This window comes from Ahaetulla prasina, chromosome 4 (genome assembly GCF_028640845.1).
Source record: "Ahaetulla prasina isolate Xishuangbanna chromosome 4, ASM2864084v1, whole genome shotgun sequence".
Classification (NCBI taxonomy): domain Eukaryota; kingdom Metazoa; phylum Chordata; class Lepidosauria; order Squamata; family Colubridae; genus Ahaetulla; species Ahaetulla prasina.
In genome coordinates, this window is record NC_080542.1 from 70,240,624 (window position 1) to 70,258,549 (window position 17,926).

At 40.2% G+C, this 17,926-nt stretch overlaps 1 protein-coding gene across 4 annotated transcripts in view; it reads left to right on the plus strand.

Annotated features, from left to right (window-relative positions):
* Positions 1–17,926, plus strand: part of AMPH (amphiphysin) — a 153,792-nt gene that overhangs the window by 104,061 nt on the left and 31,805 nt on the right. For all 4 annotated transcript variants that reach the window (XM_058179675.1, XM_058179677.1, XM_058179679.1 and 1 more), the window contains exons 9-12: positions 654–736; positions 4,116–4,257; positions 16,369–16,497; positions 17,156–17,263. In XM_058179675.1, the coding sequence (XP_058035658.1) occupies positions 654–736; positions 4,116–4,257; positions 16,369–16,497; positions 17,156–17,263 (462 nt within the window). The remainder of the gene's footprint in view (positions 1–653; positions 737–4,115; positions 4,258–16,368; positions 16,498–17,155; positions 17,264–17,926) is intronic.

Below are 17,926 nucleotides of genomic sequence, written 5' to 3' on the forward strand. Positions count from 1 at the left end.
CTATAGAAAGGGGAGGTAATAGTGCCAGCACACTCTCATTCCCCCCATTTGTCTGTGCTGTTGCTGTTCTGAGATAATTCCAAATTCATGCTTGGGCTACTGTGTCTGTGCTACAAACATCTGAACAATCATTAGATGTGGCAGCAAAGTGGAAATTTCTAGCCATACTTCATGCAATCAAATTTGTTAAAGGTGTGAGGTAGGAACTAGACAGCAAGAGGGAGCCCACTGGATCCCTGTGTTCGTGAACTCTCAGAGAGCTGCTTCCCTAGCCTTTTCTATATATTGTAGACTACATAAGTGTAACAGATTTTGTTAGATTTTAGAGTTGATTAAAGCACTCTATCTAACCATAACTTGAGCTTCATAATTTAAGGTGCTAAACCTGAAAAGTATCTTGTCTTTATTCTGATTTATATAAATCACACCAAGCATTTAAAAACTATTTACAAACTCTTATTTAATACATTATAAGTATTAAGTGTGAAATTTTGCATTTGTGCAATTTGTAATTTGTGTGACTAATGTCCCATATTTGAAATTGTGCTTAACCTTAGTTCCATTGTGTGAAAAAATTAACAGTGTTATACTCCACAAATACTAAAATAGCTTTGTTGAAATGACAGTTTTGTTGTGGTGGTTTTTCTCCTCAGCTCTGCCACAAACTTTATGAAGTGATAACTAAATTGGGAGAGCAGCATGCTGACAAAGCTTTCACAATCCTTGGGGCACCCAGGTAAAAATCTTTTATCAAACTACAATTAAATGTACAAATAATATGACCTGATTATTAGACAGAGTAAAATAAATCAGCTGATAGTAAAAAAAATGTTTATTGAATATATGTGTTCATCTTTTCTACCAGTCCTTATTTGTGCATTAAAAAACACTTTAGTTGTTAGAAATTCAATATAATTTTGTAAAAGTAAATTATATGTTGCACTGGAAAGAGGTTGGATATTTACTAGAGATGATCAAGGGAGCCATTCTATGCCAGTTCCAGTGCAAACGGACTTAACTGGTAATTTCCAATTCAAGTGCAATTCAGTATGCAGTTATCATCTGGATTTCTCTGTTCCCCAAATTTTGCCAGTTGAAAGGAACTAAAATAATATAAAACTATATACGTGTACTATATTTGGAGATAATGTATTAGTAATGCAATTTTCATATTCCTTTTTGTAACAAATATAAATGAATGCAAAATGAATGGAACACATTCAGCTGGGAAATAAAAGCAGGGAAAGGGAGCATTTTAGTTATTGCTTTGCTTCATGGAGATTATATCTTCTCCTGACTGTGGTCTCTGATTTCCAGATGTGGGTTTTGGGCCTAGACAAAGAGGCTTATAGAGTTTGGTGGGAATCATACACACACACACACATCCAAATACTAGATAGAGCTCTGATCAACAGTAATTTCAGCAAATTTCCTTTAAGGTGTTTTTCTGTCGAAGTTATTTTGGCAATGGAGACTCTATCTTCTACCCTAATCCAGCACTATAATCTGGATTTCTCAACGAGATACTGCTCCTAGAAGAATTCTCCTTTCTTTGGTAATTTGATAGCAAGCAGTTACTCCTTAGGTATATAGCTCATTCATGATAAAAAGAATAACTGCAGTTCTTGAGATGATCATTTGTTAATTAATGCAATCTAGCCTTCTAACTGAGATGGTAATTTCATGGTTCCCTAAATTTTCTCAATTAGTCTTAAGAACCGAAGGACCTTAGTAAGAACTATGGCTGGTTATATGGTTACAGGAAGATATCTAGGCTCTGATCAATGACAGCTGTAGATTGGGAGGCCAGAAATTATCTGGAAAAATGATGCTTTGGTAAAACTACCAAGAAAACTGGATGAATGTATTCGTGAAATCACCAGGAATCAAAGCTGAGTCAGAAGATACTTGTCATTGCTGGTCTACATTAGACAAGATTCAAAAAGAACCCAGTATGTCCATCTACTAAAGGCAAAATGTAGTTATTGTACCTGCTATCTAGAGACAAGCTTTTATTTCCTCATTGAACTTTTACCAGTACTGAAACAATCTGAAACAATTTGTTCTTTTATATGTTATTTTATTTATTGGTTATGCTGTGAAAATTTCTAAAGTTTCATTGACATGGTAACTATTTTATGATTCATTTAAAAGGAAAATATTAGTAAATAGTTAATCCTTTTTCCTCCTTCTCCAAATTTACAGGTGAGAGGAGGAGATGAATATCTTTGAAAAATACAAAGAAAATTAATTTAAAAAGGGAAATGTTTTCTTAATTGTTCAGTTTTCTATTTCTTTAGTTGTCTAAGTATGATATTATTAAATGAAATAATACACAAAGATCAGTAAAATACTTAAAAAGATTAAGGGGGGGGTCAAAATGAGAAATATCTTGCAAATTTCTCCCCAAGAAAAGTGTTTGCACTAATTTTATTAGACATACTAAAACTGTTCCCATCATTCCAGTAACTATTTAGGATAACTTCATTATGAATTTGTTTTGTGTCATGACTGGTATGCTGAATGACAGTGTATTGATACTGTTTAACTGGCTGCATCATGTCTCCTCAACCAAGATGGGTTGGTCTTCATCTACTTTGATGCCTACCAGCATGACTATGGGGATTGTTCATACTGGAGTCTGATTATGGGATGTAGAGTCTATTTTCCCTGAAGGCTAGGTAAAGAGTGGACTATATAAATTTTGATTGCCTGGGATTGGGGAACCATTCAAATATTTTAAACAAGAAAACAACATTAAAGCAGCACCTAAATATTTTTTTGAAAGGTCTGAAGGTGATTCATATCAAAAATATATTGCACTTTCTGAAAGCACATCTCTTTTGCACAAGAAATATTTATAAATAAATCCTATGAAGTCTCTTGTAGCTGTACCTTCCTTGAAAATTAGAGGCAAATAAAATAAGAAAAAAATAATATTTCCTTCTTTCTTTTATTAAAACTTGCTCTTTTATATTTCTTCTCTTTCCATAGAAAGAGGTGGTGAGTGAACACCAAGGTTTTTTATATTTTAAAAATGATATTGCTCTGCTTTAGTATAGAAAACATGATTGAAATTTGAACAATCATGTATTACTTTAGTGCTTCACAAAAATGTTGAAAACCACATTTCTTCTTGTTGTGATGCTTTTAGAGTACAATAGCTGCATGTACCTTCAGAATATGACATTAGTATTTTTATAAATTATAAATCTTAGGTGGAGTTTGGGCACCTAACCCAAAATGATGCTTAAATGTTTGGTTCTTTAACACTGAAACTTTAACACTGAAACCCGGTTCACTGAAACTTTACTAATTAAGTGACTAGCACAATGGTTTTTGGTTTCCAAATATATTTCCTGTTATAGCTTAAAAGCCAAGGGCCATAATATGTACTTTAAAATGAAATGTATATTAAAAGTAGGACATGAATTATAAATGGTAATAGAGAGAGATATAGAGAAATGATATTTTCTAATAAAATCTGTTGAGCATTGATTCAGAAGCGAAAGTTAGCAATGCCGTATAATCAAAGATTATGCTCAGAGATGAAATCTGAATGTTGATTCTTCACATGTCAATGCATGAAAAATAAGTAAGTAGGTATATCTTTGTAGATGTTCATAAAATTTAGCTAGGACTATACTAAGGACTCACATCCACTTCATTTTGTATAATGTAGGAAAAGTGTACAAACAGTTACTGTATCAGTTGTCGTAGATGATCAGGATTTTTAGAAGTCAGGAAAACAAGGAGCTTATAAAATCAAAATCTAAGCAAATATAAGACTGGTTTCTAGGATTTATTCCATTTTATAGAAAACATAAATAAATTAAATGTTTTTATTTTCTTTTGTAAGTGTCCCGAGATCAGGGGTGGTATTTACTTACCTTTGCTACCAATTTGCAAATGGGAGCACACGCGCAGGGACTTCCACGCATGCGCAGATCATCAAAAATGGACATGATTACATCCGGGTGGGTGGGCGGAGCCTCCCACAGCCACCGCTACCGGTTCACCCGAGCCGGATAGAACTGACTGAATACCACCACTGCCCCAGATGTTCCTTGAGAATAAGTATACTTTACATATATTAATATTTTGCATTCTCCTAGTGATTCTGGTCCACTCCGAATTGCAAAAACTCCATCACCACCTGAAGAGGCTTCCCCACCACTTAGTCCTGAAGCTAATGCAAATCATACATTGGCAACTCCGAGTTCTCCAGCACCTACACGTCCGAAATCTCCTTCACAGGTATCATAATGCAGATAATATTTTGGCACTCCTAATCACAATTTAAGGTTACTTTGCTGAAATCAATTTTGAGCTAAAAGCTCCCAGTTGCCTGTGATATCGATCTAAGCAGCAAACCTAGCTTGTCTATTTTTAATTCTTCTGATATAAAAAGGGATATAATTTCTTTTCCTGCAGGCTGAATGTGATTTTATTTCTTTTGTCATTGGTGGTTTACTAATCTGTGTCAGCTTTACATGCTAGTGGCTGTTGAAGAAATTCTGGCTAGGTCTGCTGATGACCAACTAAATCAGGAGTCACCAACCTTTCGGACCTCAGGGACCACTAAATTCATAATTTTAAATTCCGCGGACTACTTATTTATTTATTTAAATTTTTATTCCGCCCTTCTCCCGAAGGACTCAGGGCAGTTCACAGCCAAATAAAACCACAATAATAAATATAATAAAACAGTAATTAAAAAACCTATCAAATATGGCCCAATTTAAAATACATATAAAACAATAAAACCCAGTTAAAATTTACAACCCCAATAATAAAATATTAAAATTCTAAAATCCTATGCCAGTCCTGCTCGAAGAAATAGGTACGTCTTCAGCTTGCGGTGAAAGGTCCGAAGGTCAGGAAGTTGACGAAGTCGGGGGAAGTTCGTTCCAGAGGGTAGGAGCCCCCACAGAGAAGGCCCTTCCCCTGGGGGTCACCAGCCGGCATTGCTTGGCCGACGGCACCCTGAGGAGTCCCTCTCTGTGAGAGCGCACGGGTCGGTGGGAGGCAAACAGAGGCAGAAGGCGGTCCCGTAAATAGCCCGGTCCTAAGCCATGGAGCGCTTTAAAGGTGGTAACCAATACCTTGAAGTGCACCCGATAGACCACAGGCAGCCAGTGCAGCTTGTGCAGGAGTGGTGTTACATGGGAGCCACGAGCGGCCCCCTCTATCACCCGCACAGCTGCATTCTGGACTAACTGGAGTCTTCGGGTGCTCTTCAAGGGGAGCCCCATGTAGAGTGCATTGCAGTAGTCCAAGCGAGAGGTAACAAGAGCATGAGTGACCGTGCATAGGGCATCCCGGTCAAGAAAGGGGCGCAACTGGCGGATCAGGTGAACCTAATGAAAAGCCCTCCTGGAGACGGTTGTCAAATGGTCTTCAAAAGACAACTGTCCATCCAGGAGAACGCCTAAGTTGTGCACCCTCTCCATTGGGGCCAATGACTTGCCCCTGACAGTCAGCTGGGGCTGCAGCTGACTGTACTGGGGTGCCGGCATCCACAGCCACTCCGTCTTGGAGGGGTTGAGTCTGAGCCTGTTTCTCCCCATCCAAACCCGTACGGCTTCCAAATACGGGGACAGCACTTCGACAGCTTCATTGGGGTGGCCTGGGGTGGAAAAGTACAGCTGCATATCATCAGCGTACAGTTGGTAACTCACCCCAAAACCACTGATGATCTCACCCAGCAGCTTCATATAGATGTTGAACAGGAGAGGCGAGAGAATCGACCCCTGCGGCATCCCACACGTGAGGCACCTTGCGGTCGATCTCTGCCCTCCTGCCTATCTGCGACCGGTCAAAGAGATAGGAGGAGAACCACCGATAAATGGTGCCTCCCACTCCCAAACTCCCCAACCGGTGCAGCAGGATACCATGGTCGATGGTATCAAAAGCCGCTGAGAGGTCTAACAGGACCAGGGCAGAGGAATAACCCCTGTCCTGAGCCCTCCAGAGATCATCAACCAACGCAACCAAAGCTGTCTCTGTGCTATACCCAGGTCAGAAACCAGACTGGAACGGGTCTAGATAGACAGCTTCCTCCAGGTACTGGGGTAACTGACATGCCACCACACTCTCTACAACCTTCGTCACAAAACGAAGGTTGGAGACTGGACGATAATTTCCTAAAACAGCCGGATCCAGGGAAGGCTTCTTGAGGAGGGGTCTCACCACCACCTCTTTCAAGGTGGAAGGAACAACCCCTTCCAACAAAGAAGCATTAATAATCCCCCAGAACCAGCCTTGTGTCACCTCCTGCGTGGCCAGCACCAACCAGGAGGGACACGGATCCAATAAACAAGTGATGGCATTCAGCCCTCCCAGCAACCTGTCCATGTCCTCAGGAGCCACAGGGTCAAGCCCATCCCAAATAATCTCAACAAGACGAGTCTCCGACGTCTCACCTGGATCTACCCAATTTTGATCCAGACCATCCCGAAGCTGAGCGATTTTATCGTGCAGATACACACTAAAATCCTTGGCTCGTCCTTGTAGGGGGTCATCTCGCTCCTCCTGTTGAAGAAGAGAGCGGGTCACCCAAAACAGGGCGGCCGGGCGGTTATCTGCCGACGTAATGAGGGAGGAAACGTAAGAATGCTTAGCCTCCCTCAATGCCACTAGGTAGGTCTGAATATATGACCTAACTAGTGTTCGATCAGCTTCCGTATGGCTGGATCTCCAAGCCCTCTCTAGGCGTCTTTTCCGGCACTTCATCTCCCTCAGCTCCTCGGAAAACCAAGAAGCCGATTGAGGTCTATGCCGGGTCAGAGGCCGCAAAGGCATGACATGGTCCAAAGCCCCGGCTGCAGCCTGTTCCCAGGCTGCGACTAGCTCTTTGGCCATGCCGTGGGCCAGATCCTCAGGGAACGGCCCAAGCTCCGTCAGGAACCTCTCCGGGTCCATTAGGTGCCTGGGATGGAACCAACGTGTTGGTCCCGTCTCCCTGCAGTGGTGAGTAGTGGTCCGAAAGTCCAGACGAAGGAGAAAATGATCTGACCATGACAATGGCTCAATAACTAAATCTCCTAAATCCAGATCATTCAACCACTGCCCAGAGATGAAAATCAAATCCAGTATGCCTCCCCCAATGTGAGTAGGGCCGCTAACTACTTGAGTCAGGTCCATGGCCGTCATGGAGGCCATGAACTCCCGAGCTGTCGTAGATGCCACACCGCTCGATGGCAAGTTGAAATCCCCCATGACCATAAGTCTGGGGGTCTCAACCGCCACCCCGGCAAGCACATCCAACAGCTCAGGCAGGGCTGTTGTCACGCAGCAAAGAGCCAGGTGTGTGATCAACAAGCCCACCTGAATCCTACGACCCCCTTTCACAAAGAGAAATTCACAACCAGATATCTGAGGTACAGTGGTCTCCCTCAGTTCCAGACTCTCCTTAATAATGACCACCATCACCCCACCCCTACCTTGGGCCCTCGGCTGATGGAATGCTCGGAAACCTGATGGGCACATCTCAACAAGGGTAACCCCCCTTCCGTGCCCAACCAGGTCTCCGTAATGCCCATAAAGTCCGCCCCCCCCATAAGGTCACAAATCAGAGGAGCTTTGTTCACCACGGACCGTGCATTTCACAAAATCAGCCGAAGGTCCAAGCTCTGAGGAAACTGGCCACTCGGGGAACAGGAGAAGCCTGAGGGGCACGGCCGCTTTCAGACAGCGAGCACGCACCCCCAAAGAATGATACGGCCCCCTGCTTCCGCCATATCTGCCCCTCCCACTTACCATGCCAGTCAGTCTTCATGGCAAGATGTAAAGTATAAAATCCATGGTATCCTGGTAGATTAACAAACTAAGATCTTAAACTGTCTTAAACTGGCCAGGACATAAAACAAAGCTGCTCTGTCCAGTAAAATCTGAGTCCCATGGGGGAATGGGTGGCGCTTCCGTCACCTCCATCACCGTCCATCATTGTCTCCCAAACGGATCTCCCGTTGTCTCCCAAAATTCCGCCGCGAATTGAAAACACATCTATTTATTTGCGCGGGGCTGGCTTAAATTTTATTGGTTTTAAATTTTCATTATTAATTTTAATGGGGTTTTTTAGTTTTATATATTTATATATTTTAAAGTTTTTAGGCCAACTATATAATAAGTTTTTTAATCTGTATTTTAATTGTATATTGTACCGTTTGTTTTACCTGGCTGTACACTGCCCTGAGTCCTTTGGGAGAAGGGCAGTATAAAAATTGAATTAATAATAATAATAATAATAATAATAATAATAATAATAATAATAATAATAATAATAATAATAATAAAACAAGTCCTCAAAGGGACCAGGAAAGCCTGCAGAAGTCCCAAAAATCCCAGAAGAACCAGGAAAAAGCCGCAGTAAACATTGCGGCAGGGGAGACATGTCGAACAGAAACCACAACACCTCCGATGTCCCCCTCACCTCCGGCGCCGTCCTCCGAGGGTGTCTGGAAATGCCGTCCTAGGGGCCGTCTCCATCACCTCCAACGCCCCTCCAGGCAGGTCCGAACTGCTCCCAGAGGATCAGAAAAGCCAAAAGCGCCACGGTTAGCCTTGCGGCAAGGGGGAACAGACTAGAAACGCCGGTCGGCTGGAACGCCGCCCCACCCACGCGGCTCAACATGGCTGCCGTCCTTCACTGTTCGCCCTTTCTCCGGCTCTGTACGCGGCAGCCGCGGGTCCCAAAAGGCCCAAAGACCTCACCCGCGACCGCCGAAAAGATGTTCCAACGGGCCAGGGGGCGCAATCAGCGGGGCAGATGGCTGAGACGCCACCATCAGCTGGGGACATCACCAACCGCCACTCCGTGCACTCAGTAAGCCACTACCTTGCGCATGTGCAGAATCTACTAATATGATTTGCCTAATGACCGGCTGGATGGGCATGGCTAGGTTGGCATGTGACTGGGTGGGCATGGCCAACGTAATGTCACTCATGTCAAGGGGCACCTCGCCAGCCTCTACTCATCCTTCCCACCTACTCTTCTCCTACCCACCCGGCTCCTTAGGGTCCCAACAGGAAGCAGTTGTTGGAGCTAAGCAGCCACCATGAGAAAGATAAAGAGTTGGCAAAACAGCTGGCTCAGCTCAAATTGGATCTGACCATGAAGGAGGCTCAGCAGAAGCACCTCACTGAGAACTACGATCATAGGCTTTCCAAGCAGAGGGAAGACCTGTGAGAGTGCAAGGCCAGGTACCAGTGCCTGGAGGCTCAGCGGACTGAGATGGTCAGCTAGTTCCAGGCCATGATGCAGTCTCACTGGAACAAGACCGTCTGGTTCTTTGCACCAGCGGCGCTTTCCTCCAGCCTTTGCCCAAAGCCCCTCACCAGGAGGCTGAAGCAGACCCCAAATCAGAATTTCTCCCCCCCTCCAAACCACACAAAAAGACCTCAACTTTCTGCAGCAACCCAAGCATTCATCACATGCATCCAGCCCAGGGGCCATACTTTGAGGACCCCTGATTTAGTGCAAGTTAAAAAATGCAAATAATTTTTCTGCGGATCACCAAAATTTTCTCACAGACCACCAGTGGTCCATGGACCACCAGTTGGTGACCACTGAACTAAATTATCTTTCACATATTAGAATATGGAAGAGGAAGAGGAAGCCTACAGAAAAGGTGATAAAATGCTGTACAATCAGGCCAGAAATGCACTAACAAGGGAGATAAGAGCAGCAAAAAGAAGCTACTCTGAAAAGCTAAAGAATCAATTTTCAGCAAATGAACCAGCAAACATGTGGAAAACTCTTAAAAATATCACCGGCTATGGCAAACCTCCTTCCCAGGCTGAAGGTAATCAACAACTGGCAGATGACCTGAATGAGTTTTACTGCAGGTTTGAAAGGAAACTACAGCCACCTATCTCCACAACCCCCATCTCAGACACACCAACAACAGCCAAGCCTCCTACAACTGACCCCATTTCATTGGGTTCACAACCCCTAGTGATCACAGAAAAGGAAGTGCAGGACCTATTTCACAGACAAAAGCCGGGAAAAGCTCCAGGCCCAGACAAGATAACTCCTTCTTGCTTAAAAGTCTGTGCTGACCAATTGCCTCCCATCCTCACCCACATTTTCAATAAATCACTAGAGATGTGCTATGTTCCTTCTTGCTTCAAACGCTCTACCATCATCCCAGTGCCGAAGAAGCCCACCATCAAGGAACTGAATGACTACAGACCAGTTGCTCTAACATCTGTAGTCATGAAAACCTTTGAAAGGCTAGTGCTTTCCTACCTGAAGACCATCACGAATCCGCTCTTAGACCCCTTGCAATTTGCATACCGAGCAAATAGATCAACAGATGATGCTGTTAATATGGCTCTGCACTACATCCTACAACATCTTGAGTCTCCAAAGACCTATGCAAGGGTCCTTTTTGTAGACTTTAGTTCAGCATTCAATACCATCATTCCAGACATTCTTCTAAGCTAAACCAGCTACAGGTACCGGAACAGACTTGTAAGTGGATCACAAGCTTCCTAACAAACAGGAAGCAGCAGGTGAAGCTAAGCAAGATCACATCAAATACCTGTACAATTAGCACAGGGGCCCCCCAAGGCTGTGTGCTCTCCCCACTTCTCTCTGTATACCAATGACTGCATCTCCAATGATCCATCTGTTAAGCTACTGAAGTTCGCAGATGACACAACAGTGATTGGTCTCATTCGAGACAATGACGAATCCGCATATAGACGAGAGGTCGAACGACTAGCCTTGTGGTGCAACCAAAACAATCTGGAACTGAACACACTCAAAACCGTAGAAATGGTGGTAGACTTTAGGAAAAACCCTTCCATACTTCCACCTCTCACAATACTTGACAACACAGTATCAACAGTAGAAACCTTCAAATTTCTGGGTTCTATCATATCGCAAGATCTCAAATGGACAGCTAACATCAAAACATCATTAAAAAAGGACAACAAAGAATGTTCTTTCTGCGCCAACTCAGTAAGCTCAAACTGCCCAAGGAGCTGCTGATCCAATTCTACAGAGGAATTATTGAGTCTGTCATTTGCACCTCTATAACTGTCTGGTTCGGTTCTGCAACCCAACAAGAAAAACACAGACTTCAGAGGATAATTAGAACTGCAGAAAAAATAATTGCTACCAACTTGCCTTCCATTGAGGACCTGTATACTGCACGAATCAAGAAGAGGGCCGTGAAAATATTTGCAGATCCCTCGCATCCTGGACATAAACTGTTTCAACTCCTACCCTCAAAACGACGCTATAGAGCACTGCACACCAGAACAACTAGACACAAGAACAGTTTTTTCCTGAAGGCCATCACTCTGCTAAACAAATAATTCCCTCAACACTGTCAGACTATTTACTGAATCTGCACTACTATTAATCGTTTCATAGTTCCCATCACCAATCTCTTTCCACTTATGACTGTATGACTATAACTTGTTGCTGGCAATCCTTATGATTTATATTGATATATTGATCATCAATTGTGTTGTAAATGTTGTACCTTGATGAACGTATCTTTTCTTTTATGTACACTGAGAGCATATGCACCAAGACAAATTCCTTGTGTGTCCAATCACACTTGGCCAATAAAATTCTATTCTATTCTATTCTATTCTATATCCAAAATGCACAAACACTAAATTGCTTTTCAGATTCTCAGTACAGAAGATAGTTATTGACCAGATCAAAGCTTTTGAGCTTTTGGTTTATTGACACATGCTTTATTTGTGTTGGATAGAAATATTCCACCACAAGTACTCTTGCTCCAATGGATTTGTAGACTCCTCTTCACTCATGATTATTTCAAGAATCTTGACTCAAGCTCTCCTGGGATAAACAAAATTTTAATAGCCAATCCTATATAGATTCACTTTTGCTTGCTTTGTTTGCCAGCCATTGTTTTTCTCCCTTTCTCCCAGAGTAATTTTTATTTTATGTCTTTCTATTTCTTCTTCCTTTCCAGCCCAGCAGAGGCTATTTTTACCTATAGGAAATACTACCTCTAGTAATATTATGAGAGCCTGTACTATCTCTCTTAGGTTCAGTATGTACTTATCTAAACAGAGTAACTGACTGTACAAATACTTAAAATAACATTTAACTAGTTTCAAAGATTTCATGATCCAAAAACTATCTAGAAAATGTGTAAAAAATGTCCTGCTAAGGATTTTGCCATTCCAGGATGGATAAAATATTAATGGCATGATATTCATGGGAAAAATACTATGCAGTTACTCATCCCCATTCCACACTATTGGGTGAGGTTCTGCTTTCTCCTTACTAATTGTAATATTAACTTCATGGAAGAGTCACATTTGGTTTACAGGACATTTCTATTATCTTGAGCAAATCACACCTGCAAAAAAGAGAAGAAAATAACCATACCAAAAAAGATAGTTGACTCAAGGTTATATGATGCCCACACTGACTAGTGGTACTTCCTTCTGATATAATAAAGATTTTTATTTTTAAAATGATTCAAAAGCCAAGGAAGCATGTTTAATCTTTAAGGTTTGGCACCCTAGGCCAGTGCCTGCTTGGCTGTTCCCTAAAGCCAGCCCTGCTTTGAAGATATAATGCCCTGCAGCCAGACAGAAGTGGGTAGTCCTTCAACATGCCAACAGGAATTCTGCAGGTTACTAACTCTTCCATACGCATGAATTGTCCAGATGGAAAGTCCAGTGATGGCATAAGGAGTTTGATCCTGACTGGCTCAAGATCGATGCCACTTTCTGAGGTTGGGAAAATGGGGACCCAAATTGTTGGGTGGAATATGCTAACTCTGTAAACCACTTAGAGAGGACTGTAAAGCAGCGTGTAAGTCTTACTATTGCTATAAGATGCATATCCTTATATGGTTATCCTTAACCATAGTCCAATTTCTGCCTGCCTCATTGGTGGAGTGTCTGCAAGATTTGTGAGGATATATTACTTGGCTAATTGACCATCTTTGTGCTATAACAAGCAAGAGACTCTGATAATATTGCTGAGAGATCTTTTTCATTTCCCTTTTCCTCTGCAGTCCTGTGCTGTCACCCAGATTTGATCCTGAGAAAAAGTACTTCAGTGTTTTTCAATTTTGGGAACTTTATGATATGAAATTCCCCAGCTAGTAGCACAAACCAGTTCTGCCAATTTTGGGGAGTATAGTGAAATTGAAGCTGATCAGCAGAACTTCCAATGATTAAGAGATAACTACATGGAACTTCTGGCTGACGTTGCAGTGGGATCAGCCATGGAGAGTGGTTCTCCATCAGCCATGGAGAGTGGCCAGGGTCTTCCTGTTGGTGGGCTCTGATAGGAGCCAAAGCCACCCTGTAGGGGCATCAAAGCAAAGAGGGGCACCCTGTGAAGTTGCGGAGAGCCACATCTTTCTTGCCTGGCCCGGGGCTTTTCCCTCTCAGCCACGATGAGAAGAAGAGGCAGCCAAAAGATGGCTGCCATGAAGCTGGGACAGCCAAGAAACAGCTAAGACCGGTGCTGGAATGGAGTTAGTGAATAGTGTCTGGAACTGGGTTAGAGGATTCCTTTTTATTTGAAATCTAACCCCAAAAGGAAAAATCCAGGAGAACTATTTGCTCAGAGTTACAGCGAGTGAGCATTTTGAGAAAAATAGTAGATTGGAAAGAAAAGAGCAAGGGAAGAAAAACATTTTTTAAAAAATACAGGAAATTAGATTTTGAAATTAGGAAGATGTTATTAGGAAGGCATTTTAAAATGATGGAACTATTTACTTAAAAAAGTTAACCCTGCTTTTATAAATTGAATTAAAATCAAATTGGATTGAAATTGGTTACTCTTTTTTTTGTAATTTTTTTTGAAAAAGAAAATAAATAAACAGTACATTTTTTCTGAATAGAGTATTGACCAAGTCAAAATTTACAGCTTATTACATAAGTACTTCCCAATAAATTTATATATTTCAATTTATGTCATAATATTCACTTTTTAAAATTTTTCATCTCTACTTAATATTTAATTTATAATCAATATTACCATCCGCCCTAACTTCCAATCTTAATCTTATTTCATTTTATTATTTTAAGAAATTGGTTACTCTTGAATAACATTGAAATTTAAGCTGGGAATACCACCTGCTGATGAAAGGAAATACAACATATATTTATAAGCCTGGCAAGATTTTGGATATGGAATAAACAATACTCATCTGGAGGATTGTGAAGATATTTATTGAGTTATATGCATCTACTTTATTGGAGATTTAAATGTGAGAACAAGGAATGTCTAATTAAAGTGACTCCTGAATGTTATGAAGAGGATTTAAAGAGATTTTGAGCAATTCTCTGGACTACTTGAAGGGAACTGAAGGATTAATTTAAGGGTTGAATTAATTAATTATGGATATGAAGGATATGAAGATGAATGCATGGCATAGAGGGAAAGCTGGACAATATAATACAAGGGACAAGGAAAAAAGACCAAGAAGCCTAGGAAAGGGAGGAGTCAACAGAAAGAACGGAAGAAAAAACAGAACAGATGAACCAGCAAATAAAAGAAGATAAGGAGACAACAATAAAAATAATAATGACTGATGAAACAAAACAAGGGGAAAATACTTCAAGAGTTTTAAAAAGAGACTTGGAGACATAGGAAGATATTTTCGAAAATGGCCAGTTACTGTGAAAGCTAGAGCTAGGGGTATGGCCAGTTACTGTGAAAGCTAGAGAGTGGAAGAGGGTAGAAATGGGAGAAATATTTAGATTGAATAGTCAGGATGTGGATGCAGACAGAAACAAAGATTTAAGAGAGGAATATGGAAGGCAAGTCAAAAAGCAAATAAGAATTAAAATATTAATGCAGGCAAGATATGATGGTTAGAAATGAAATGTCTTTTAATATAAGGGTGGCATGATTAAAAGCTAGAATAGAGAGAGAAATAAATAAATGGGGAAACATTATATACACTTGTATATAATAAAATAAAAGCAATAATAAGGTGGGAAAATTAGAGATTGAATGGTGTTATTAGTATGTTTAAATAATATTGTGATTGGTATTGGAATAATATACTGAAACATCAAATAATTAAATAATGGAAAAGCATAACTTAATATAAATATGTGTATTAATATTAGAACTATATTAGCTTGACGAATGTAATGAATATGATTAATATTAGTTTTTTATTAAAATGAAAGTGAATAAGAATTAAAGTATTAATCTGGATAAGAGATGAGGGGTAAAAAGGTAATGCCTTTTATTAAAATATAATGGTGGCATGATTAAAAATTAGAATGGAGATAGAAATAAGAGAGAGGGGGGATTATTAATATACACATTCTTATATAATCAGTTAAAAGCAATAATTAGACGGAAGATTAGAAATTGAACAATGGAACTATCATGTATGTGTAAACAATATTGTGACTGGCATTAGAATAATATATTGAAACATTGAATAATTAAATAATAAAGGACTATAACTTAATACAAATATGTGTATTAACATTAGAATTATATGAGTCTGATGAATGTAACAAATGTGATTAATGTTATTATTATTTACACCAAAATGTATGACATCCAGATGCCACACTGTTCACGCATTGATGTATATATGTAAAATAAAATAAAAAACTTGTGGGGTGGAAGAGAGGGAGATAACTACATGAATACAATTTTGGTATTTTAAAATATTGTTGTGTAATTTAATACTATATTTTATGCTGTAGAGATACTCCTTGGCTTACAAGCATTTGTATAGTAACCATTTGAAGTTACAACAGCACTGAAAAATTAACTTATGACCAGTTTTCATGTGACCTTCATTTGTAACCTTCCAGCCCTCTGAGAAGCAAAGTCAATGGGGAAAGCCAGATTCTCCTAACAACTGCATGGTTTACTAAGCAACTGCACTGATTTGTTTAACAGTTATGGCAAAAAAGTCGTAAAATGGGGCAAAACACACTTAACAATTGCCTTGCTTGATATTGGGCTCATTTGTGGTCACAAATTAAGGACTACCTTTATAAAACAAAGACTCAATTAGATATGATAGAATAATAAAAACCAAGTATATAAAACAAAGGGAGTGTGCATCAATTACTTCAGATAAGTAATTGAAGAATTGCAAAAGAATCCTTCCCAGATTGGGAAATAAAAGGAAGGTAAGAATTGCATATAAAAGTTCCCATCTTTGACTAATACAAGAAAAATATGTATTTTACTTGCTGTGACATTCTATGAACTAAGAAACAATGTCACTTGAAGAAAGCTTGAAGACATTAATGTTTTACACTTAAATATAGAAATTGCCAGTCCTAGTTCTGAAACACTGAAAAAATAATTATTATTATGGTGTATTTTTGATATATCATTTAATCTTTCAAACATACTAATTTTTCTTTCAGCTGAGGAAAGGACCTCCTGTCCCACCACTGCCTAAACTCACACCAACGGTAGACATGCAACAAGAAAATATCATCAGTTTATTTGATGATAACTTTGTTCCAGAAATAAATGTGACAACTCCTTCTCAGGTGAGTCCAGATTGAATCCATCAGTCTTCTCCAGCGTCATGTATTCAGATGGATAATGCTACAACTTGTTCATCCCAAACCAAAAGACCTTGGCAATGTTGACTGGGAACACTGGACACATTTTTTGAATGGAGATGATAGGAATGACTCATATACAAGCTGTGAAACATAGAATAAGGTGTTGTAGTCACTGACAAAATATTTCCATTAATTTGAGACTGTTTTAGGGATGAAACCTCTAGTTCACAAAATCTTGGTGACATTTCATAGTGAATCCCACAAACACTCTGTGCTTGGATGAGCATGACTAAAATTTGTCCAGGATGCGCACTAGCTATGTCCATGATCCTTAGTCCTAATATTATATGTATTTAAAGGAAAATACACACATGATGAAGTATTAACTGAATCTGAGCTTGGGGCTCATGAATTCATTCATGAATTCCTCACAAAATGGCTTGCATGAAACAATTGAACACTAATTCAGAAAAAGTCATCATTTCCTGTTCTATCCATAACGACTTCCTATATTCTGAATGGACTAATGCCACTAAATTCCAATCTCTTTCCTTATTATTTGCCCTGATGTATGTTTTATGAGAAAAATGATTTGTACATTCCAATTAAAAATGTTTTTAAAATGTTGTAATTCCAACAGAATGAAGCTCCTGATGTTAAAAAAGAAGAATCTTTGTTAGATTTGGACTTTGATCCTTTCAAGCCTGATAATGCATCTACTGTGGTAACCCATTCCCCAATATCTCAGGTATTTTTAAATATTATGTTATTATGATACTATGTGCCCCATAATCAGAGTTGTTTTACACCACAATCCTGTGAGAACCCAGAAATGTGGCTTTAATTTATTAAAAGCAAGTTGCTGACTCTGATATTAAAGGTTATAAAGAAGTGTAATAATTAAAAAGAAATTTTTGATATGGTTGACTAATATAATTTGCAGTGATTGGTAATGGCTTAGGACAATAATGGCTAACCTTTTTTCATTGTGTGCCAAAAATGTGTGTGTGCTTGCACGACAGCACGCTGGAGTGCCGGCACCCATAATGCAATGTGCTCTCCTCTGCACATGCACGTACAACCCCCCCATCCCCCACACATGCACCTTGTGCATGCACCCCACCTCTGAGCAAGCAAAAAAAAAAAAAAGCCACAAGTGGTGAACTCTTCCAAGCGCACAAGCCAGGAGTGGGCGATGTGTGGCCGCATCTAAAGGTGAGAAAAAGCAGGGTGAGTTTTTCAAATGCCTCCTGTGAGCTGCGAACTCCCCTCCCTCCCTTCCTCCCTCAAACAATCTGGAAGGAGAGCACAAAGAATACCCCATGACTTGAAACCCGAGCAATGGAGGAGAGCAAAGAGTGGCTCTAAGCATGGACGCAAAGCCAAGGTTTTTGAAGGCTTTCCATGGGAT